We start from the raw sequence: 22,330 nt of genomic DNA, 5'->3' as shown, positions 1-22,330 counted from the left end.
AGGTGGATGGAGGTAGAAAACGTGGCAGGGTAAGAACGGACCTGACACGTTAAAAGTACCGGAAACTAAAGGTGTCCTGGGGGAAGCCTGCTGGAGTGAGTCTCTAGAAAAAACCCTCCCAATTCAGGACAAGATAAGCGGACTCAGGGCTGCAGAAAAACTTCCAGGCAACCCCGGGGCGGTTTTGACGTCAGGAATAGGTGGAAAGGAGAGTCACCGAGCTAGGGACACGCCAGAGAGCAGAGCGCATGCTGGAGGCTGGGAGAGGTGGCCTGGGAACCAGGGAGGTGATCGGACAGAAAAGGGAGCTTTCGCAATCAGACAGAAAAGAGAGCTTTCAGAGGACTCTAATGGTGAGGGGCGGCAAAGGGAGGGAACAGGGCAGGGACCTAAAGTCCACAGGCGGCGATGAAGAAGCCGCTCCCTACCTGGCCCAGGTCTGCTCCATGTTCCAGGCGCTCTCCTCGCTCTCGGGGCGCTGCTCACCCGGGGGTGGCCACAGCCCGGGAAGATACCAAGCCTTGCCCAGGAGTCGCCAGCGCAAAAAGCCTGAGTCTCTTCCTCCTCCCCAGCTCCTCTTGGCGCCGGCGGAGGACAGAGATCTGTTCTCTGCTTTTTGGAGAGAGCGTGAACAGATCGGCCCCGGCCGCGCCCTCGGCTAACGGTGCGCCCGGCACAAGGCAGGGACTGTTCTCGGGAGGTGGCTGGACGCTGCTGCTGCGGCCGAGCCCAGGCCGCGGGCGCACTCGCTCCCAGGCTGAGACGCGACTGGCTGGCACGAGCTGATCCGCACCAGCTGAGCTGTCAACCGCGAGTGAGCGGAGGCGGGGCTCCCTGCAACCCAGGACCCGCCCAGGTGACACGCCGAGGCACACACCCTCCGGCCTCCACCGCCTCTCTTGCAGATTCGGAGGAATGATGGCCTCCGAAGTAGTCTTCGATGACCCTCGTCCTACCCTCTGTTCCCTCTCTCATCCCAGTTAGAGGCTTTGGACAAAACCAGCCAACTGCAAGGGAGCACCTTGGAAAAGGTGGTCTTCCCCTGCGCCTGCGTCACCCACCCACAGGTAACCTCCGAGCCAGAGATGGAGTCTAGGAGAGAAATTCAGATGTGCCTTCTAGAGCGGCAAAAGAAACAGGTGATTTGAGATGTGAGAGATGAGACATGTTTTAGCTTCACCAGTCATCTATGGGCAGAAACTTGATCAGAAAGCAACCCTCCTAATCAAACCGTGTAGCCTTTTTAGCTGCCCCCATTTCAATAAACCCCCTGTTTTGCACTATTCTGCCTCCTTGCTTTTTAGTTCCCACAGCAACCGGGCTCTACCAGAAGTTCCCAGGATGCAGAGGGCTCCTGAACATCCCAGCATGCTCCGAACGCCTTCGGAAACTTCAGAGGGGTCCTCAGGATGTGGACTCTTTACCGTGGCTGTTCTGAGATCACACAGAAAGCCTTTGCTTCCAAGGAGGGGGCTGCCCAGACCCTGTGCATCTACGTCTGTACCAATGTTTAAACAGACATACTGTAATTAGAGGGCTTGCCTCCTGGAGCTCCCTTTTAACTCTGAAATAAACCTTTTTATTAAGCCACATGCTCACTGTTATCATTAGCTTTACCGCTGGCCTTTTAATTTCAAAAAATTTTATAACACCTGCATTTGGTGATGTCAATTTAGTTTGTGGATGGCACATTTGAGAATAAGAAAGCTTGGCTTTGCTCAGGCTCTGATAAGGCCACTAGCGTGGCCCAGAGCTATGCTCTCTAAATTTCCAAAGATAGATAGACAAGGCTTTTTCTAGAAGGAATCCATTCTTTCAGGAAGTCCTGCAGTTAGACTCAGGGGAGAGACCGGGCATAGGTGAGTGCTGGTGGAACTGCCAAGAGCCTGTGTTGTGGCAGGAAATCGCCCACACCTCCAGGGCCTTGGATTAGTTCTCATCACCAATAGGAAGCCTGGAAGGGAAGGACCTCGTAACATACACTGGGGTTCAGAGGAACCGGTCGAAAATGCTCTTAGTTCAGAATCTCCCCATCCCAACGCTCAGTTTACAGCGAAAACCACACTGCTCTTGAGATTAGAATCTTTTCTCCCCTTCTGTCCATTTAAAATGTTACCAGGAGGAGACAAAATTAAGGTCCAGTTTGACACTAGGCAAGACCCACAAGCCACCTGTCTTGAAAAGAATCTACTGTTGCCTCGCGGGAGGGGCAGGGAGCTCAGGTTTCCATCCCTCCTAACAAAGTTGATGCTATATTTAGTTGTGTCTGAAATCAAATTATGGGCTGTTGAGTTGTGGAGAGAGATTCTGTCTACAGCCAGACGTGCACCGCTTCAGCAGAGAGACATGCTAGCTAGGTGAATGGTGGCCTCCAGGAAGCCAGGCTGAACAAATAGGCTTGTGAGCTTTTGAAAGGGCTTCTTTTCAGCCACCACAAAAATGTATAACGTATTTATTCCCTACCATTCAGAAGTTACAGAAAACTATGTAGAAAATAGAATAACTCTTAACACCTAGTGATAGTCGATGTTTGAAGCTTATGAATCTCTTCCGGGTCTTTTAAAAATGGACTTTCAATGCAAGTATGAGCTCACTTATACACATAAATGGTTTCGTGAGGAAAGAGACCTATTTGGCATCTAAACACTTTCATATGCATGGTTAAACACAACCTTTTCTTAAATTTCAAAAGGAAAGCACTCGTCTAAATAGCACCAATTCAGCAGAAATACTTATGTTTCACCAGGTTTCTTTTAGTCATGTTTGGTTGGTGCATATGTATATAGCCGCAGTTACAGCTTAGATCTACATAGCCAATCTCCCCTTTCCACTTGCTAGATATTTGTTCATGTTTTCAGGAACTGTTCATATTTATACTCCGATGATTATGCTATATCTTAATATATGCTTTAATAGATCAAAATCAGTAACCTACTTAATATTATTTTGTTTACTAGGCATGCCATTTCTAATATTAGTGTCAAATAATACTTTAGTGAACTTCTTTCTGCCTCTATTCTGTCATTCTCTAATTCTGCTATATTTTGAATGTATGGGTCCCCCTCTTATATTGGAACATAAGGAGTGAGCCTAAGAGTGGTCTTCAGAGAAAAATTAAGGTACGAGTGTTATATTCTCAAGAACTGGATTGCTATTCTTATAAAAAGAGGTTGACGAAAGTGCCCTGGTCTCTTTTGCCCTCTGTCTCGCTCACCATGTCAGGATATAGCCCGTGTTCTGTCAGAAGGACATACAAAATAGGGACCATCTTGACAGCAGAGAACCAGCCTTCACCACACAATGAATCTTAACCAGTTTCCAAAACTGTGAGAAACACAGTTCTATTATTTATAAATGATGAAGTCAAGGTGTTTTGTTATAACAACAGGAACAGACTAAGACAAATTATTTTTTGAGATAACTAAATCATAATACTTTTGGGGTAGAATGAGCCCAACTTTATCATCTTACATAGCAGTAAGATTTATCATTATTTTGATATAACAGAGAAATAATCTGATAGTTATAAGACGGTTTGGGTCTCTGTTACTACTTAGTATATATAATCTAATGGCATCTCTTTTTCTTTACATTTATTATAATGCTAATTAATAAGTCTTATTAATTAACTAATCAATCAATCAATTAAGCTTACTTGTTGGGAAGCATTATCCAGTCTACAGGACATCCCTCTGAGGTGAGTCACTGTGTGTCAATCATCTTCCTACTGAAACAGTGCGGCTAGGCACAGACCTCAGGGCTCTGGTGTCTGCAGGCTTTGCACTCAGGGACCTGAAGGGTAGTGGCTGAAGGGTAGTTGGGTTGACTGCGGGCTGTCTGCTCCACAGACCTCTTGTTCCGGGACCCATATGGAAGAAACAGCATCTGCCTGAGGAACATTCGTCTCTGGCAATGTGAGGCAGAGAGGGTTGATTGACACTCATGATGTCCCTTACGTCTCTGTTCAGAACTGGCACACTGTTCCTTCTGCCATGTTCCACAAAATAAGTCAGATGGTTAAGTCCAAAGTCACTAGTGGAGAAATCCCACCGTCGATGCACGAGTGCAGGAGTGGAGGGTAGGTATCTGTGTGACTCTAATATATCCTGCTGGTCACTAAGTAGTGGTCCCACAGTTTTTGTCAATTTTTCCCCAGGATATACAGGCTAGCTTTTACCATTCCTCACCCCCATTTAAAATTAACTGTGGAATTTAGTAAAGGAGACATCACTCGCTTTGGCCTTGAAAATATGAGGGGCACTCATCATTTCTAAGTAGAGTGTAGACGCTAAGAATCAGAATATAATTAGCCTTAGCTGTTTTCCACCGCCGTATTAATATTGGAAGAGCAATTGTGCTGAGCCAAGGTTTCCACCAGCCCAGGTCTCCGAGGGACTGTAATGATTGGGGCCTCTCTGCTTACCTACATTGAAATAAGGTAAAAAATACATCACAAAAATTAAGTTCCTGAGGGACTGGAGTTGGCTCCGGGGTTAAGAGCACTTGTTCCTCTTGCAGAGGACCCAAGTTCAATTCCTAACACCCACATGGTGGCTCACAACAGTCAGTAACTCTAGTCCCAGGGGATCCAACACCCTTCTCTGATCTCACGTGCTGCACAGGTTTTATGCGCAGGCAAAACACTCATGCACATAAGATAACTAAAATAAATAGATCTAATTATTTTCAATAATTGTTTTTTTAAAAAATAAATATTTAAGTTGCTGATACTTGGGGACTTTTCTGCAGCAGAGCCTGGCCTGTTCTGGTCCTCTGTCACTCCCATTTTGAGACCGAGATCCTTTTATCAGTATTGCACATCGCCCTTATTATAAATCTGCTCCAAGTTTTCTGTATGAGACCAGAGGTAAACTGTATTGATGATGTTGATTGATTCAGTCAGATATGGTGCTCTTTCTTGGGTGCAAAGCTTAGCTGGTTGAACTGACTTTAAACCTTTCCAATCATTTCCAAACACCCAGCGGTACCTTCCCTTCCCTTCAGTTTGGTCCCGACTTTCTTCCCTCCATTTGACTTTGCGTGAAGGGAACTAATGATCTTGATGTGGAAGGCTGTGTGACTTAAATGTAGTAATAAAACAGCCACGGCGAACATACTGTATCAGGCTTTCTTCTAAACTAGCTCCTCTTGTAGATACGCTAACTTTATAGGTAGACTCTAGTTAGCTCTATTTTATAAATGTTTATGTGGAACCCGGGGAGATAGAGTATATTATCTAGTAACAACATTGATAGTTGAGATAGGACACAAGTAAGTTTAGTTCTAGAATGTCATGCCTGCCCATTATGTGTGACACTGCCCAGATTTTGACACCTAGCATTTTCTGCACGCTTAGATAGGAGGACAATACATCTAAGAATCCATCACGTCACTGATCACCGTGGATGCACACCTAGTTGGGAGGACAATGCACCTAAACATCCATCACATCACTGATCTCTGTGGTTCATTCCACCGACTGTGATTAGTCAACAGGTATCCTCCTGGTCCCTCACAGTGCCCTGCCCATCTCTCTAACTCTGCATTAAGATAAATAGCCTTTTGGGGCAGAGTAAATTGTCCAAGACCAAGGAGGACACAGTTTCCTTGATACTTTTCCCATTGAAAGGTAGACTATAATTTTTCACTCTTTAACTTACATTAGCTTGAGGAACTTGCTTGAATAATAGAATTCTGTTAAGACATCTAACTGTCAATGATAGGTCAATAAGAAGCCTCCCAGATAAGAAATCAAACAACGTGACGAGGCCGGAGACTATGAACAGAACAGAGGTTTAGTGGAGCCTAGGAACCAGCAGCCCTCATTCAATGCCACCATCAACTGGACGAAACCAAACAATCGCCCGTGTGGCCGTGATGGGGGTACACCTGTCCTCTGACCTTACTAGATCTATTGATCACCACTAACCATGATATAAGAAAACACCTACTGTTAAGCATGTGAATGTGAGAGTATTTTGCTAAATAATAATAAATAATTGGAATTAAACTTAATATCTAGAAGTGAGGTGTTGTGATTGGGCAGGGACTGTAATCGAGGGCAGCAGGTGTCAGCAGGCCTCGGGGGAAGGACCCTGAGGAGCCTGAGGGAGAGCCCCGAGGGCACTGAAGAAACTACTGCATAAAACTGGGTGGGGAAAACCTGCACTACATATTTGCAGAAAGAGTATATAAATCAATGTAGAAAACAGAAAAGAGCCAGGCGGTGTGGTGGTGCACACCTTTAGGAGGCAGAGGCAGGCGGATCTCTGTGAGATTTAGGCCAACCTGGTCTACAGAGTGAGTTCCAGGACAGGATCCAAAGCAACAGAGAAACCCTGTCTCAAAAATCAAAAAACAAGAAAAGAGAGAGAGAGAGATAGAGAGAGCAGTGAAAGAAAGCAGAGAGAGAGAGAGAGAGAGAGAGAGAGAGAGAGAGAGAGAGAGAGAGAGAGAGAGAATGTAATGAGGATGGTCAGATAGAGTTTCAAAAATGCTTCCCAGGCTTCTCTAGCCACTCACTGACAGGCTTTTACCAGTCATATTATGATAAAATGTGTACAAAAAAGGCCAGTATTTTAAAAAGAGTAATTCAGCTTTTTCTTTTGTTTTTGGAGACAGATCTCCCTTTATGGCTTCAAACTCCCCATATATAAGCAGGAGCCACCATGGCTGGACCATTCAATTTTTTAAGCAGAATTTAGAGGCGTGTGAAGAGCCAGGTTTGTTAGATTAAAAAAAAAAAACAAAAACAAAAAAACCAATTGCTTCTCATCTCAAAATGAGAAGTAGTTTCAGCCAAGCAGTGGTGGCGCACGTCTTTAGTCCCAGCACTCAGGAGGCAGAGGCAGGTGAATCTCTGTGAGATCAAAGCCAGCCTGGTCTACAGAGTGAGTTTCAAGACAGCCAGAGATACCCAGAGGGATACCACTCCTCCTTCCCCCAAAAGAAGTGTCTTAAAAGCAAAAATCAAATCTAAGATGTGATTGTTAGACCCATGGAGACTTCCAAAAATACGTAAGGAAGAACCTCATGTGGTCTTCCATTTAAATAAACGGCATTCAAGAATCTTCAGTGTGGGCCTCTCCACTGTACAAAGAAGCTTCTAAAAACCTAGTGGGTCCATTTTCCCACATCAGACGTGGGGGCAGACCAACCGAGTAAAAAAGAGCATTTTGGGAAAGAAATGTGGGTGTGGCTTTTGCCAAGTGGAGATAATTATAAATTAATTTATAAGATTACCCTTCCAGCTCTTCAGGGAGTGGGATCAGTGTGGATGGAAAGGGATTAGGATGGCCCAAGAATCAAAGGAAGCATTCACTGTACAGTACACGGCTAGTAGACTATGTCATCGTCAGATCTAGACTGTCTCCCCAGGGGGCTGGAGAGATGGCTGCTCTGGCTGCACCAGGCTGAGCCCCAGCACCCACATGGCGGCTCACAATGGTCTGTAACTCCAGTACTAGCATATCTGGCACCCTCTTTTGGCCTCCATGGCCACCAGGCACACAAGGCACAGACACACACAGGCAAATCACCCATACAGACAAAAGCAATCAACAATTTCAGCAAAGAAATAACGGCAGGATAAAAGTCTGTGTGTTCCGTGCACACAGTTTTAGCCCTAACCATTCTGATAAAGCCAGCTGGATCTGAGGACGCGAAACCTGCATAGACAGAGAGACACGCACGTATAAACTCTCACACGGGGAAATCTCGTCTACTGGAGTTGGTCAGTTCAAGGCTGCTACATGTTTTATGGGCCCCCGAAGGGACCCAATGGGGAGAACTCTGACCTGGAAGAATGCACCCAAGTAACATGGGGGGAAATGGTTGGCTCTGCAGGAGTGGAAAGAACGGCCCAGCCCAGCAGTAGCTGAAGCAGGGCTTGGGTGAAGGGTGTGTGCTCAGAAGACCGCACAGCAGGTGGCGGGGCAGCTGTGCCCAGAGCTGCAGAACTCAAGGCCAGGAGCAGTTTCAGAAAAGGAAAAACAACCTTGGGGATTAAAGAGAGAGGAGCCTTTTAAAGGGACTTGTGTTTTCCACGAAGAAGAGGTAGTCCGGAGGTAGCTGATATTGATGGGACTTCGAGTTATTCCCACAAGCTCATACAGTTTAAGGACAGTTTAGTTACCTAAGTGGCTTCGAGTCCATGTGAGTCCAGTCAACAGCAGGGCTTGTGCTGTGCCCTGGGTGTGGGATGGAAAGGTGGTGTGGAAAGTCACACACGATTCCTTAAGTCACACCACAGGTCCACTACACGCAGTTAAAAATACAACACGCAAAGAAGAGGAGAGCCCTGAACTGAAGCAGACTTTTAGAAAGAAGACGGCCTGGCCCAGGCAGTGATGGCACACTCCTTTAATTGCCCAAGAGGATCCTCATGATTTGGTAACCGCCTGGTCTACGTGACAAGTCCTAGGCAAGCCAGAGCTCCTGAGTGAGCCCCTGTCTCTAAAAGCAAAAGCAAAACGATAAATAAATAAATGCAAATAAGCGTCCTAACAGGAATTTCTCATGGGAACCAGGAAGGAAAATTAGAAAAAATAATTCCTCGCTCACTCAAATGCATTGTGGGTGTATGGTGTCCATGCTGTGTTCCACGACCCAGATGAAGAAATGGAAGGAGACCTAACAGAATTCTAGAGAGAAAAAAGAAGTCTTAGATCTTAAACATCTCCCAAGGCCTATGTGTTAGAGGCAAGACCCTCAGAGTGGTACTATGTAGAAGTGGTCGGATTCCTAAAAGGTGAGGCCTGGAGAAAGGGGATTCTAGGATCTTAGTATTTTTTATTAAAAATTATTTATTATTTGTATGTTTTTCCTCTACGTATGATTGTATGTGAACCACATACATGCAGTGACTGCAGATCTCCTGGAAGTGGCGTTACAGAAAAAAGAAGATAACCAAGGATAAATATAATTTTCACAAATTTAATATTGAAAATTCATAGCTTTTGTTCAAAAATTATCAGCTTGTTTTGATTGGTCCACATTTATCAAAACAGCACATTTTATTTCAGAAACTAGCACAATCATCAGCTAATTTTTGTTGTTGTTGTTGCTGTTATTGTTGCTTTTTTGTTTTTTGAGACAAGGTTTCTCTGTGTGTAGCCCTGGCTGTCCTGGAACTTAAGTCTGTAGACCAGGCTGGCCTCAAACTCAGAAATCTATCTGCCTCTGCCTCTGCCTCCTGAGTGCTAGGATTAAAGGTGTGCGCCATCACGCCCAGCTTACTTTTTTTTTTTAACTAAGAAAATGGTTGGACAAAGTTTGTTATCACTAGTAAAAGGAAAGTCTCCTCTCTCCTGAGGGACTACAGAGGGTCCCACTTACTTGGAAGGGCAGGACAGCACAGCCAGTGTCACAGGGCTGCTAGTTTGGCTAGGCTATTTACAGAGTCTGTATATTTTAGAAAATAAGGTTCATGACAATAAACAGCGGACGGGTTACTGCAAGAGTAAAACAAGTTTATCTATAGCGAATATTTAATTCATTGCCTGGTATGTTTTAAAAATTCAATAAATCATGGCCTTTTTAAAAATTGATGCTTGCATACCACAGATGATTCCTTGACTCTACAATAGCAGTTATGAATTAATTTTGTTCTACAAAGTGCTCTCGAGGCCTAGGCCAATGATCCCAAATCTCAGCTTTCTGCCTTATCATAAGACAGCATTCTGAAATTGAATAAGCAACTTCCCTAACTTCTTTCTTGCTCTGTGTTTCAGGAGTGTGTGTGTGCACACACATGTGTATTCATAACCACCCCCTTCGTTGGCTAGCCTTGTCTGTCAGCTGTAACAAAAACCTCAAAGAAGGAAACTATGAACAAGGCTTCAGACAGCTGGTGGTAATTTACTCATGAACGGCCCGCCCAGCCTTTCAACACCCAGTGTTTATGTGCGTCCGATGTTGGGGGAGGGGAACTCATGCAAGAAATGCAGTATGCAAATTTCTCAGAGGGGTTTTGGAAGGGAGAAAAGGCTTGGGTGGATTCTGTGTAATTCTCATTTTTTTTAAAAATTTTAGATAATGAACCTTAAAAACTGTGCAGGCAATTAGTAGGGTTAATAAATACATTTCTGGAAACAGAAACAATACTGACATAAATTCCTAAAAGCTTCCAAGCATTCTTGACAATCCACCATCATTAAAACCCAAGTCATTTCCTAGGATGGGGCAAGTTGCTCTAGGAGCAGACACCATCCAGGATTAGCTTGGGACCCACAAGGAGAAGTAAGCGGAATGGCAAAACCTTGTTTAAAGCTGAGACTGGATTTTTGAATTATAAAAAAGTTTGCTAAGGACAATATAGTTTATGTCCACCCTTGGTCCTTGCCTTTGAACGTAGCCATCTACTACCTTATCTCTGAAGACAGCCAGATATAGTGGTATATTATTTGTGTTTTAATAAATAAAGCTTGCCTGAAGATCAGAAAAGCAAAACAGCTAGCCACTAACTCTTACCTCCATCTCAAACCGAAATGGCCATCCTGCCTCCTTGAATCCTCAGAAAGAGACTGAGTGCAAAACCTGTCTCCTCATTGTCATATATTCCTCTCTAGTGCTAGGGTTAAAGGAGTGCATCACCACTGCCAAGCCTCTATAGCTAACTAGTGTGGCTGCTGGGATTAAAGATGTATACCTGTGGCTGCTTTGCACTGAACTTCAGGAAAGCTTTATTTACTAAAACACAAATAATATACCACTATAGACAGATGATCGGAAGAAAGAAAGAAAAGAAAGGGGGGGAGGAAAAAAGGATGACACAAAGGAAGGAAGATACACATATACATAACCTATATTTGGATTTTAAAAATATTTCCATTTTCTGGGCAGTGATGGTACACACCTTTAATGCCAGCACGCAGGAGGCCGAGGCAGGTGGATTTCTGTGAGTTCAAGGCCAACCTGGTCTACAGAGTTTCAGGACAGCCACAGCTACATAGAGAGACCCTATCTCAAAAAATTGTGAGTGAAAAAATACATATATACATTTTTTTCTGTACTTCTGAGAAGAGCTGCAAAACATCACAATGGGGTCTTATAAATCTTTACTTGATTAACTAGTCATTGATGGTTTTCCATGGTATTTTCCCTACACACACACACACACACACACACACACACACACACACACACACACAGTTCTTGCTGACATCTCAATGAGTCATTTGAAAGTCTAATATGGATTCTTCACTACTAAAGGATTTCAGTATTTCTTAAGACTAATTAAAATTATTAAATATCTGTGATTGCACCCCTTCCTCATGGGCCAGCATTTGTCTTCATTAAACAGAATACTTTGCTCATCCAAAGTCCCTGAAGTCAAGTTCTTGACAACTAACTCTCAGTAGCCACCCCTAACTGGTACTTGGCTCCCATCTGCATAATCAAGAGGGCTCATCAAGTACTCACTCCCAAGACAAAGGCGAAGCAGACAACAAAGACAAATTCTCCCTTCTTCACTTGGAACCACTGGAAGCCAATTTCCTTGCAGTTTAAAACAGCTGGGGTCCCCCTGCCCCCAAACCCCGCCTGCCACTTCTTTCAGCTGGCAGGGGTTCAAAAGCATCAAGAAGCCACCCCAGAAAGCTTGAAGTTAAGTTCTAAGGAGAAAAATCTCACCTCCTGCCTGCCATTTCCCCCATTTTCATGTCAGCCCCAAAGCTACTATACTTCACAATGAGTTTTTGGAAATTCTATCTAAAGGAGGAGCAAACTTCTTACAGTCATTTATCCTGGATCCGAGAGAATTCCACTCTCATATCAGTCCGATAAAGCAAAATCCAATGAATGATATTTTAATTCAATATTTTAGAAAACAAAGCTGATGTTAACATGTTTATAATGCTGGGAAGATGGTTCAGCTGGCATAGCGTCTGCTGTGCACGCATAAGGACTGAATTCAATCCCCAGCACACACTAAGAAACTCTGCCTCAAAATACAAGGTGGAGGACTCTAGAGGAATGACATCCAAGACTGACTTGTGGCCAACACACACATGTGCAGTCAAGGTCTCATGCCTACATGCACACATATCCATGATGAAGTAAAGTCTTGGAGTAATTACCTTTGCTTCCTCCTAGCTATGACCTTAGCTATTCATTCTTAAATGGCATGCCAAGACGCACGACTGCATGGCAAACCATTGCTTGGGGTGCTCTTTTGTGCCAGGCTCCACCAACCTTTGTCACAGCTCTTTGCCTGTGTATTGTGAACTGTCAGGGAACAGATCGCCCCTTTAAGATTCCATCAGGTAAAAAAAGGCCTGTGTATTATGAACTGTCAGGGAGCAGATGGCCCCTTTAAGATTCCATAAGGTAAAAGCAACTGTGCCTGAAAGAGAGATGGGGGGGGGGGGGTCATGACTTTTACATGCAAGCCTGAAGACTTGAATTTGATCCCTGGAAACCACATAAAGATGGGAAGAGAGAACTCTCTCTGCATATTCCTACCTTATGAGGCCCAACTCAGAAAGGTGTAATTATTTCTTTTTCTTCTGTCTTCTTTAAGATGCTGGTCAAAGCCTAAATATGCTTTTAAACTCCACGGCTAACATTGTGGGCTTCTGTACTCCTTTTCCTAAGCTCCCGGCTCACCTTGTGGCTGCCTGCCGCCCAGCGGTTGACCTCTGTGCTGCAACACAGCTCTGTTCCCTCTTTTCTCTGTTCTCCTTCCCAGCAAGCAGCTGAGAGATTTACATCTTGCCTGTTGTAGTACGAATAATAAAACCCAGAGACAGATATTGGGGTTCATTCTGAAGATCAGAAAAGCAAAGCAGCCCACCACTAGAGAAAACCTTTGCCAAGGCTGGGTGACCACAAAATTAGGCAGCCTAAACCTCTCTCTCCTCCTATATTCTCTGTAGTGCTAGGATTAAAGATGTGTGACTCCCTAGAACTGGAATTAAAGGTGTGAGCCACCACTTCCTGGATTTGTTTCTGCATTGATTTAGTGTAGCCCAGGGTAGCCTTGAACTCTCAGAGATCCATCTGGGATGCTGTCTCCCAAATCCTGGGATTAAAAGTGTGTGTCTTCATTGCCTGACCTCTAGTGGCTTTAGCTTTGCCTCTGGTTTTCAGGCAAGATTTATTTATTAAACACAAATTATATACCACTACAGCCTGTCCTAAGGTGTTCCTTTTCAACTCGATCTTCTGTTTGAGTCCATTCTTGTATTATTTTATTAATGAGAGGAATGCTGAAGAGGGTACCCTAGCTTCCCAGGTGTCACTGGGAGTTTTCTGGTGACACATTTCCTAACTTTTAATTCTCGCCAGAAACAAACAAAACAAGCCCATTCCTGGACTCCTAGACTGCATCACTCTGACTGCCACATGCATGCTGGGGCACCTCCCACAATAATTTTAAAAGCAACTATGAGACACGGCCAGCTAGTTCGACCTACGTTTCAGTTTCAAATCTCTCCTTCAAGTTGCCGTGATCTCTAAGGCACTGGGGAGGTCGCAGAACAGGGAAGGGAGTAGGAGTGAGTGGTAAGAGAGAAAAGGAAGATCAAGCTACTTCAAAGGAGGCCATTAAAGCAACAAGAACGTGAATATTTTGTTTTCATTGCTGTTTGGACTTGTTTGTTGCATTGCGAGGCAGCATCTCATATAACACGAGTTGGCCTCAAACTCTTGACCTTTCTGCTTCCACTTCCCCAAGTGCTAGAATAACAGGTGTGTGCCACCACCCTTGGCTCTGGATGTCATTGTTCACGATCCTGTCTTTTAAACACACACACACACACACACACACACACACACACACACACACACACACACTGAACTTCAAGCATTGTCTGTATAACTTGAAAAAACAAATCTATTTCACCTTGACTCTTTTGTCACGTGACCAGAAGCCAGGCTTTCTTTGTGCTTTATGAAGACTATAGTGACTTCTAACTATTTAGGACGCTTCCAAACTGGAGCCTCTCCATTGGTAACAGCTGCTCACCCAAGGGACCTGGACACCGTGACAATAAAAACCACCCACAAGTGACCTCTACTGGTAGAATCTATCTTGCTGCTGCAGATATATTTTATTTGACCCTCACTATTTCCTGTAGTTTAACTTTTCTTTCCCCATTCTCACACCTCACTTGCTGTGCTTGCTTTTGCTCCCTGCCATGCCTCTATATATTTTGCTTATCTCTTAGTGGTGTGGCAACACGGGCCTGCCTTCCTGCATCCTTATCCATGTCTGGTTCATAGGGCCAGTATTTCTCTGGTCTTGTGTTTGATTCTTTTACCTTTGTGGATAGATTTGTTTCTTTGGAGACAGGATCTCACTTTGTATCCCTGGATGTCCTAGAACTGGCTATGTAGACCCATTAGCTTTGAACTTGTGGCAATCTCCTGTCCCTCTCCTGAGTTCTGGAATTATAGACATGCACCACCATGCCTGGTCCTTGTACTATTTCTCATCTACCCTCTGGGTAGGGCACTTCAGAGCTCAGCTTAACAAGGTGCACCACCGGCCATGTGCCCGGCCAGCCCTCCACCAGATTTTGTTCTCTGTTTACTTTAGCTGAAGTATGTATAGCTAGTCACTCAATCGACTGATACCAGGGCCAGGCTCTTCAGCTTAGTCCGATTTTCAAGGATCAAACCTCTCTTCCGATCTCTCTGTCTGTGAGCCAGAGTGGAGAGCCCAATTCAACTCTTTCTTTTATAGGTTCTCCTGGTCATAGTGCTTTGCCACTAATAGAGATGCTGAGAATGGAGGCTGTTTCTGTTGTTCGTGAGGGTAGCTTCTCTGTGTCACCATTTCTCCTGTTGCCTCACCTGCCAGCTAGCCTTGGAAAGTGGATGTGCAGCAGGTGAGGCCACAAGGTGGGCACAATTCTGAACACATGTGCCTATTACTTTGGGCAGTAGGCCCCAGTCACTTTGTGTCTTTGTTGTCTGGAAAGAGTCCCAGATTGTCCTATAAATTTGCAGCTCCCTCATTTCCACTAACCTGAATATGGCATGCTCTGAAGTTTGGGGATATAGTCTCAGTCGCGGCCACGCCCACTTCCTTTTTCTAAACAAGTCATTCGATTCTCTGTGAGGACCTCCATGGGTTTTGTTGTAGGAATTAGAAAATGAGTCCTCACAAGGTCAGACTTTGTAATACACTTTACTGTTTGAAAGCCAGTGACTTATTCAAATGTATACTGACTTGAGGACAGGTCATTTTTGTTTAAGTTCTAGCAAAGAATTTTAAAGTTGATTTTTTTTTATTGACTCACAGCTCTATTTTGATTTATTTTTAAGGAAATATAGACTTAGTGGCATTGCAAAGGAAGTGTTTTTAAGCATAGACAAATGAAAATAATGACTCCACTGGGCAGGACATGGACATTTAGCGCACCTGCATGTTAAACATGACGTCTGCTCTTCCACAGCTGTGTGACCTTGTCAAACCACTTGACTTCTTATGCAATTGTGGAATATAATTAGTATCACTCTTACAGGGTCATAGTGAGGACTGAATGCTTATAAAGTTCATAGCATAGAACCTGGCATGTCGAAAGTACTAAAAACATTGTTTATAGAGATTGGAGAGATGGTCCAGAGGCCAAGAGGACTGGCTGCTCTTCCAGGGGACCCGGATTCAGTTCTCAGCACCCACATGATGCCTCACAATCATCTGTAACTCTGGTTCCAGGGGAGCCCAAGTTATCTTCTGATCTCCTTGGCACAGGCATGCACATGGTGCACATTTATACATGCAGGCAAAATACTCCTCATGCACATAAAATAAAATAAATGACTTTTTTTGTTGGGTTTTTTTTTTTCTCACTCTGTAGACCAGGCTGGTCTCAAACTCAGAGATCTGCCTGCTTGTGCCTCCCAAGTACTGGGATTAAAGGTGTGCAACACCACTGCTGAGCAATAAATAACTGTTTACAAAACTAAAACAGCACTGATAATACAAATTATCAAAAGCATGGTGGCGATGGGCTGGGCTTTGACAGGGAAATCAATACAGTCATTACAGGAGACTGTTTAGAACCTGTGAGGTCGGGCGTGGGTCACCATCCGAAACCGCTCTGGCAGATAATACTCAGAAAGCAAGTGATTTAAAGGGATTGGGAGTGTCACCTGGGGACACTTTCACTTTGTCTGCGACTGCCTTCTGTCCACGAACACCATTGCCATCGGTCACCATGTGCAGTCTTCTCGGCAGGTCTTCTGATATTGCGAAGGGTCCTCACCACTTGTCCTGGCTAGTTCTAGGTCAGTTTGGCACAGGCTAGAGTCATCTGAAAGGAGGGAACCCCAATCTCTCTAAGATTGGGCATTTTCTTATTTAGCAATAATGGGGGTGGGCACAGCCTATTGTGGGTGGTGCCTCCCTGAACTGGTGGTCTTGGGTGCCAGAAGAAAGCTGAGTGAGCCATGGGAAGCAAGCCAGTGAGCAACACTCCCCCATGGCCTCTGCATCACCCCCTGCCTCCAGGTTCCTGTCCTGCTTGAGCTCCTGTCCTGACATTAATGATGAGCTATGATATAGAGGAGGAGGCATAATAAATTCTTCTCTCCCCAAGCTGCCCTTTCGGTCATGGTGTTTGTCACAGCGACAGAATCTCAGACTAAGAATGAAATGACACGTTATTTTTGTTTCGCTCTCTACCCTCACCCCAGAAGAAGCAGGAATTAGGCCTCCGCTGTGCTAAATTAAAAAACAAACAAACAAAAAATTAGAGTCAAGCACGATTTCATATAATTACTCCAACAACAGAGTTGTTTCTCTCCATTCTGTGGTTATCTACTATATTGATTTTGCTTTCGGTATCTTGAAAGAACCCAATTATCTGCCAGAAGGCCCAGGCCTACGTTCTTCACATGTTCACAGACATCAGAAGCACCGCTGTCTCTTCCAGGACCTCCCTGAAGAAACTCATTTTGGACTTCCTGCAGGAACCAATCTGTGGAGCTTAAGCCTCATCCACAAAAATGGTTTTCTATCTGCAGGTAGCCTGCACGAATCCTGACCATGTTCACATCGCTAGCTGGCCCACACCTCCTAATACAATCGAAATGCGACTGGTTTGCGTACTGTATCCGGTTTCATTTATATTGCTTTCACTAGTGTATTGCTTTGCTTTGGAACCTCTCTGACCCACAGTTGGCAGAACCTGCAGGTCAGAGGGCCGAGAGCGCTTGTTTCCACCATCTCTCGCATTTCTTTTGCTCTGCTCACCATGAATACCTTACAGTCTAACTGAGGAACCCTTAAATCTCCCCCGCCCCCAGTCTCACTGCCACGGCCTGAGCTTGGGCCCTCACCGCCTCTGCCATGAATCTCCTTCAATGGCCGTTCAATGATCCCATCTCTTCACTCGGCTTATTAAACCCATCTCCCATATTTATGACTCACATACAAGGTAGGTCAGACCCTGTTTCAACACTCACCATCATGCCAAAGTGTCCACAAAGGGGAAAAGGTTTAAGCAAGCTCTGTTCCTAGGCCTGAGCAAGAGATCGCAAACTTTCCTCAGTGTTGTTTAGAAATGAGACAGTTCACCTAACGGAGAGGTTCTATCACCCAGCCTGAGAAGTGCGTGAGGAATCTGAGTGCCTCTAAGGAGTGTTGATGCGGAGACCACCATCTGAAAGAAGCTGGTTGCACTGGCCAGGAGTGGAGTCTCTACGTCAACTCTTTACGTCTCTCCTAAGTGACACCAACACATAGATAAGATTGAAAACTAATATACAGTATGGATAGAGAGACATGCTACTTTCAGGGACCACGAAATAATAAGGTCTGCTGTGGCTTTATTCTGAAATATCCCTCCTCCAGGCTCTTGGTTTGAGGCTTATTTCTCAAACCATCGTGCTGTTTGGAGGCCATGGGGCCTTTAGCTTTAGAAACTGGGGCCTGGTAGCGAAGACAGGCCAGTAGGCAGGCAGCCTAGTTAGTTCCCAGGCCCTGCTGCTTCCAGCCACGCTACTCTCTGCTCCTGTGTAAATGACCCCGGCACACGGCTGCACTGTCACAGGCTGGGCCACACTGCTCTGACTGCCCACCATGATGGACTGCCACCCTCTGATGAACCAGAATGGATCTTTTCTCCAATATTGTTGTTTCTGTTGACTATTTGCTCTCAGTGACACAAAAGTCACCAACACAGGGGCTGGATCCATTCTCCCTAGCCTCTGAGAGAAATTACTAAAATCTTGAACGAAACATATGAAATGATGGTTTCCAGGTGCTGCAAACTGAACAACTGAGGACAGCGGCCCCAAAGAATGAGACAGATCAGTGGGTGTCTTAGGATGAGGTCAAAGAGGGCTTTGTTAAACTCCATCATTAGAATCACTTTCGATATCTCCAAACACTACAAATTATGATGAAAACAAGCATACTTAACTACTAGCTCCAAACATTGCCTGCCAAAGATTCACCAGCTGGGGTCCAATGGCTCTGGTCTCTGTTAATCCTCTTTCTAAAATCTGCACAACCAGATGCCCTGTGTTTCCAGAATAATTACAGTCAGAAGGTATTCACCGGCTGTTGCTTTCTTGATCTTGGACTTCTCGGTTTCCTGAGCTTGAGGAAATAAATCTCTATTTCCTATAAATTGTCCAGTCTTGGGTAACATGTCCTAGCACCGAATGGAACACAGTAAGAACCTTGTCATTTGGAATTTAATCTTTCCAGTTAACACCAGCTGAATCAGAGAAGAAATATGTAGACATGAGAGAGACCCAAAGATTCCCAAATGTCTTCGTTAGGATTCTGTTGCTGTGAAGAGACGTCATGATCACAGCAACTCCTATAAGAAAGCATTTAACTGGGGCTGGCTTACAGTTTAGAGGGTGAATCTATTGTCGTGATGGGGAGCCTGAGAGCACACAGGCAGACTGGAGCTGGAGAAGGTACTGAAAGTTCTACATGTGGATCAGCAGACAACAGGAAAAAAGTGAGACACTGGGCCTGCCTTGAGCATCTGAGACCTCAATGCCCACTCCAGGTGACCCACTTCCTCCAACAAGTCCACACCTCCTGATAGTGCCACTCCTTATGAGCCTATGGGGTCCATTTTCATTACCACAAAACAAAATAGACTATAAATAGGTTAAAAATGTTCACATTCTACAGATTATGGGGGAGGCACACACAAGAAAGAGTAACAGTCAAGGGACATTTACACTTTAGGTTTAAAAAATGAACTCATTTGTGTCCTTGATACTCTGGAGTTCTCATTTTTTTTTCTAAAAAAATTAAAATTCACTGAATAAATATTCCTGCTCTTACTTAAAATGTTACAAACAAATGTAATAAGTATACCATAGACTTCCCTGAACTAACAAAAGAGAACCGAGTTCCCACACACATATATAAAAAAATCCTTACTATAAATTAATAGTTAGCTAGTTAAGGTTTGGGCAGTAGTTATGTGGGTTCATCCACTTGAGAAACAGTGAAGTTGAAGGCAGAATTTGGGTACACTTTCTAAGTAATGACACATTGCACAACTTCATGGGACACAGGCTTTTCGAGAAGAGACCCCCTTTATTTTTTCTCTCCCTCCATCTTTCTGGTCCAGCGTTTGCTCCGTGCTCTACGTTATACCCCGAGTTTCGCGCTGAGACTCTGGAGGTAATTTGTCTCCAGTTCAATTCCAGCCACTGCCAGGTGCTCAAGGGACAGCACAAGCTGAACCTGGGGAGCAGAGCTGTTTTCTTACACTTGTAAGATGAGAACTGGGAAAATCGGGCTCAAAGTATTCCCCCCCACACACACTTCTGACACACTAGGATCTGACACACTAGGATCTGACACACTAGGATCTGACACACTAGGATCTGACACACTAGGATCTGACACACTAGGATCGGACACACTAGGATCGGACACACTAGGATCTGACACACTAGGATCGGACACACTAGGATCGGACACACTAGGATCTGACACACTAGGATCTGACACATTAGGATCGGACACACTAGGATCGGACACACTAATATCTGACACACTAGGATTCATTAAGCCTCTGCTCTTACAGCTGACATGAAAAGGAAGCTACCAGGTTCTAGAACATTTGCATTTTGTTTTAGCTTTCCATCGACTCTCTCATTTGAACTTGCAGTTATTTGCTTTTTAGTTTAGTTAGTATTCACAATGATGGGCTACTTAGAATCTCATATTTGTTTATTATTTATTGGGAGGCATGTTTTTGAGCCATCATTTTGCTCTGTGTCCAGGCTGATTTTTAAGCTCACCGTACGTATATAAACAGCAGAGTGTGGTGCCACAGCCCATAGTATCAGTCGAGGAAACTAGGAAGGCTCAGGCAGGAGGATCATGACTTTGAGGTCAGGGTGGGCTACAGAAGAAGAGCCTACTACAGTGCCTTACTGCCATAGTGTAGAGAATCATGTACTGATCCTACAGATTTGTTATTGTCAATGACAGCGAGAAAGGTCAGCCCTTTATGATGAGTGTTTATTTCATTCCAGAAAAAAATTCAGCTAGTATGTAGAGAGTGTGTAAGAAATTCTGACATTCTAGAAACATATTTCCATGAATATATAGACATTGTCAAAGCACACTCACATTTTAAAACATAATTACATTTGGGCTAAAGTTTCATTTTGTATAAAAAAGGTGACCATTTCTTGCTTTATTCTTTAATTTCCAATAATTTATTATGTGTTTCTTATGAGAAATGTGATCCTTTTAGCTACTGCATAGTCAGATATAGGATTTGACTATATTTTCTTGCATAAACAGGGGTAGTAGGATGAAGGAGAGGTCCTTTGAATAGAACCCCTTCCTAGTTCACAAATACAGCAGACTTTGGAACATGCAATACAAATTCAGCAACTCTTCAACCTTAAGGTCAAACCTCTTTTAATACAAATCCCAATTCCACTCACAGGAAACTGAGACCTAGAAAGATAAAGTATTTGTTTATTTATTTATTTTTAAAGATCCCAGCTAGTTAACGGCAAAGGAAAGACTTGAAACCACCATTGCCGTTTGGTTTGAGTGATAAGGACCAGCTTCCCACGAGGAAAAAAAAAATACCTAAATATTCCATGACAAAGACATGCTTACTTAGGAAATGGCAGCCGTATGATTTGTCCTTTCTCCTGGAAACACTAACATGACAGATTTTCATTTTGCTATTGCGACATGAAGAACACGGGGCCTAATCTGCCGGATGTGTTCTAGGCCAGAGCCGAGGAAGGAAGGGTCTGGGTTCAGATGGAGCTAGCTGGCTCAGATCTCCCAGCCCACAGGCCCAGGCTGGTCTCCGGCTCTGTAGAGGAGGAAAGAACCAGGACCAGGCACCCCGCTGTCTCCAGCGGAAAGCAAATAAATATCCAGGAAAGAAGAGACTAAGAAAGGCAAAGAAGGAAGAAGGGGTCTCTGCAAGCATGGCTTCTCAGTCAGTTCTCCTTTGGCTCAACCCTGCAGGCATTAACCTCATCCACACCTGCATCAGCACAGATCCAGCAAGACCTTAGGATAGGGACCTCGATTCCCACGCTTTCTCCGGTACAGCGGGGCCACACCTTTCTTCCTGCGTCACCCAGCCCTGTCTTGCGGATCTTATTTTATCCTGGGAACCCTCGTCTCTTGCGTGTCTGACAAACCTTACCCAGCAATTGTCACTGGGTTTCAACCTCTCCTAAGAGTGAGGATCTCTGCCAGGATCTGAGCCCCGAACCGCTCATGGCGCACCAGCACCCGCGCACACCAGCACCCCTGCACGGCATCTTCCCCGGCTTCCGCGACAGAAGGTGCCCATGCCTCACCTCATCCAGGGTGCTGCCGAGGCTGCCTCCTCCTCCTCTGCCGCCACCGCCCAGCTCCCGGCCCACTCTGGGGGTCGTCGTTCCCGGCTTGGGGGCCGCCACTGGGCCTGGCGAGGTGCGTGGTGAGCCCAGCACGGCGGCGGCGGCGGCGCATGGTGGCAGATGGACTCGCTGTCCGTGCGCTTCATGGGTCTCAAGCCTGGGCACTGCGTCCTAAGTATGGTCTCTCCTTTTTTCCTTCGGTTTCACTGGCTGCCCAGGCGCATTCTCCCTGCGTGGATGAGCATCCACTCCAGATGCTGCGGCTGTGGCGGAGACGCGGTCAGGTTCGACCTCCCGCGAGGCTGCCTACCAACTGCTCCGCCCAGACGCTTTCGGTCCCTCTGCTACAGTCACGCACGTAGCTGCCCTGCACCCTCTAGCATCTCTGCTTCTCTCTCCATCTGTGACCTCAGTCTGGCATTCCTGTCATTTCCAGACCTCACTACTGCCTTTTCGTTCTGTGCACTCCAATGTCACCTTCCTCAGTTTCTAGGCTTAAAGAAGTCCCTGATGG

General features: G+C 45.0%; 1 protein-coding gene and 1 long non-coding RNA gene across 11 annotated transcripts in view; one reads left to right on the top strand and one right to left on the bottom strand.

Moving 5' to 3' along the window:
* LOC125408772 (myomegalin-like) overlaps positions 1–22,083 on the bottom strand; it is a 211,805-nt gene extending 189,722 nt beyond the window's left edge. For 6 of the 10 annotated variants that reach the window (XM_048447367.3, XM_048447528.3, XM_048447462.3 and 3 more), the window contains exon 1: positions 21,775–22,082. In XM_048447367.3, coding sequence (XP_048303324.3) covers positions 21,775–21,962 — 188 coding nt within the window. In that variant the 5' untranslated portion in view covers positions 21,963–22,082. Of the gene's footprint in view, positions 1–428; positions 601–21,774 lie in introns of those variants that run through there. The other 4 variants (XM_048447403.3, XM_048447446.3, XM_048447436.3 and 1 more) reach the window with 3 other exon arrangements.
* On the top strand, positions 702–1,592 carry LOC146891287 (uncharacterized). The gene is made up of 2 exons (XR_014997681.2): positions 702–1,139; positions 1,305–1,592. It is a non-coding gene; the product is annotated as an uncharacterized LOC146891287 (long non-coding RNA).
* Positions 22,084–22,330: the final 247 nt, after the last annotated feature.

The sequence above is a fragment of the Myodes glareolus genome, chromosome 17, assembly GCF_982192425.1.
Source record: "Myodes glareolus chromosome 17, mMyoGla1.1, whole genome shotgun sequence".
Classification (NCBI taxonomy): Eukaryota; Metazoa; Chordata; class Mammalia; order Rodentia; family Cricetidae; genus Myodes; species Myodes glareolus.
The sequence above is the reverse complement of the archived record's forward strand: the minus strand, read 5'-3'. Positions and strand labels throughout refer to the sequence as shown.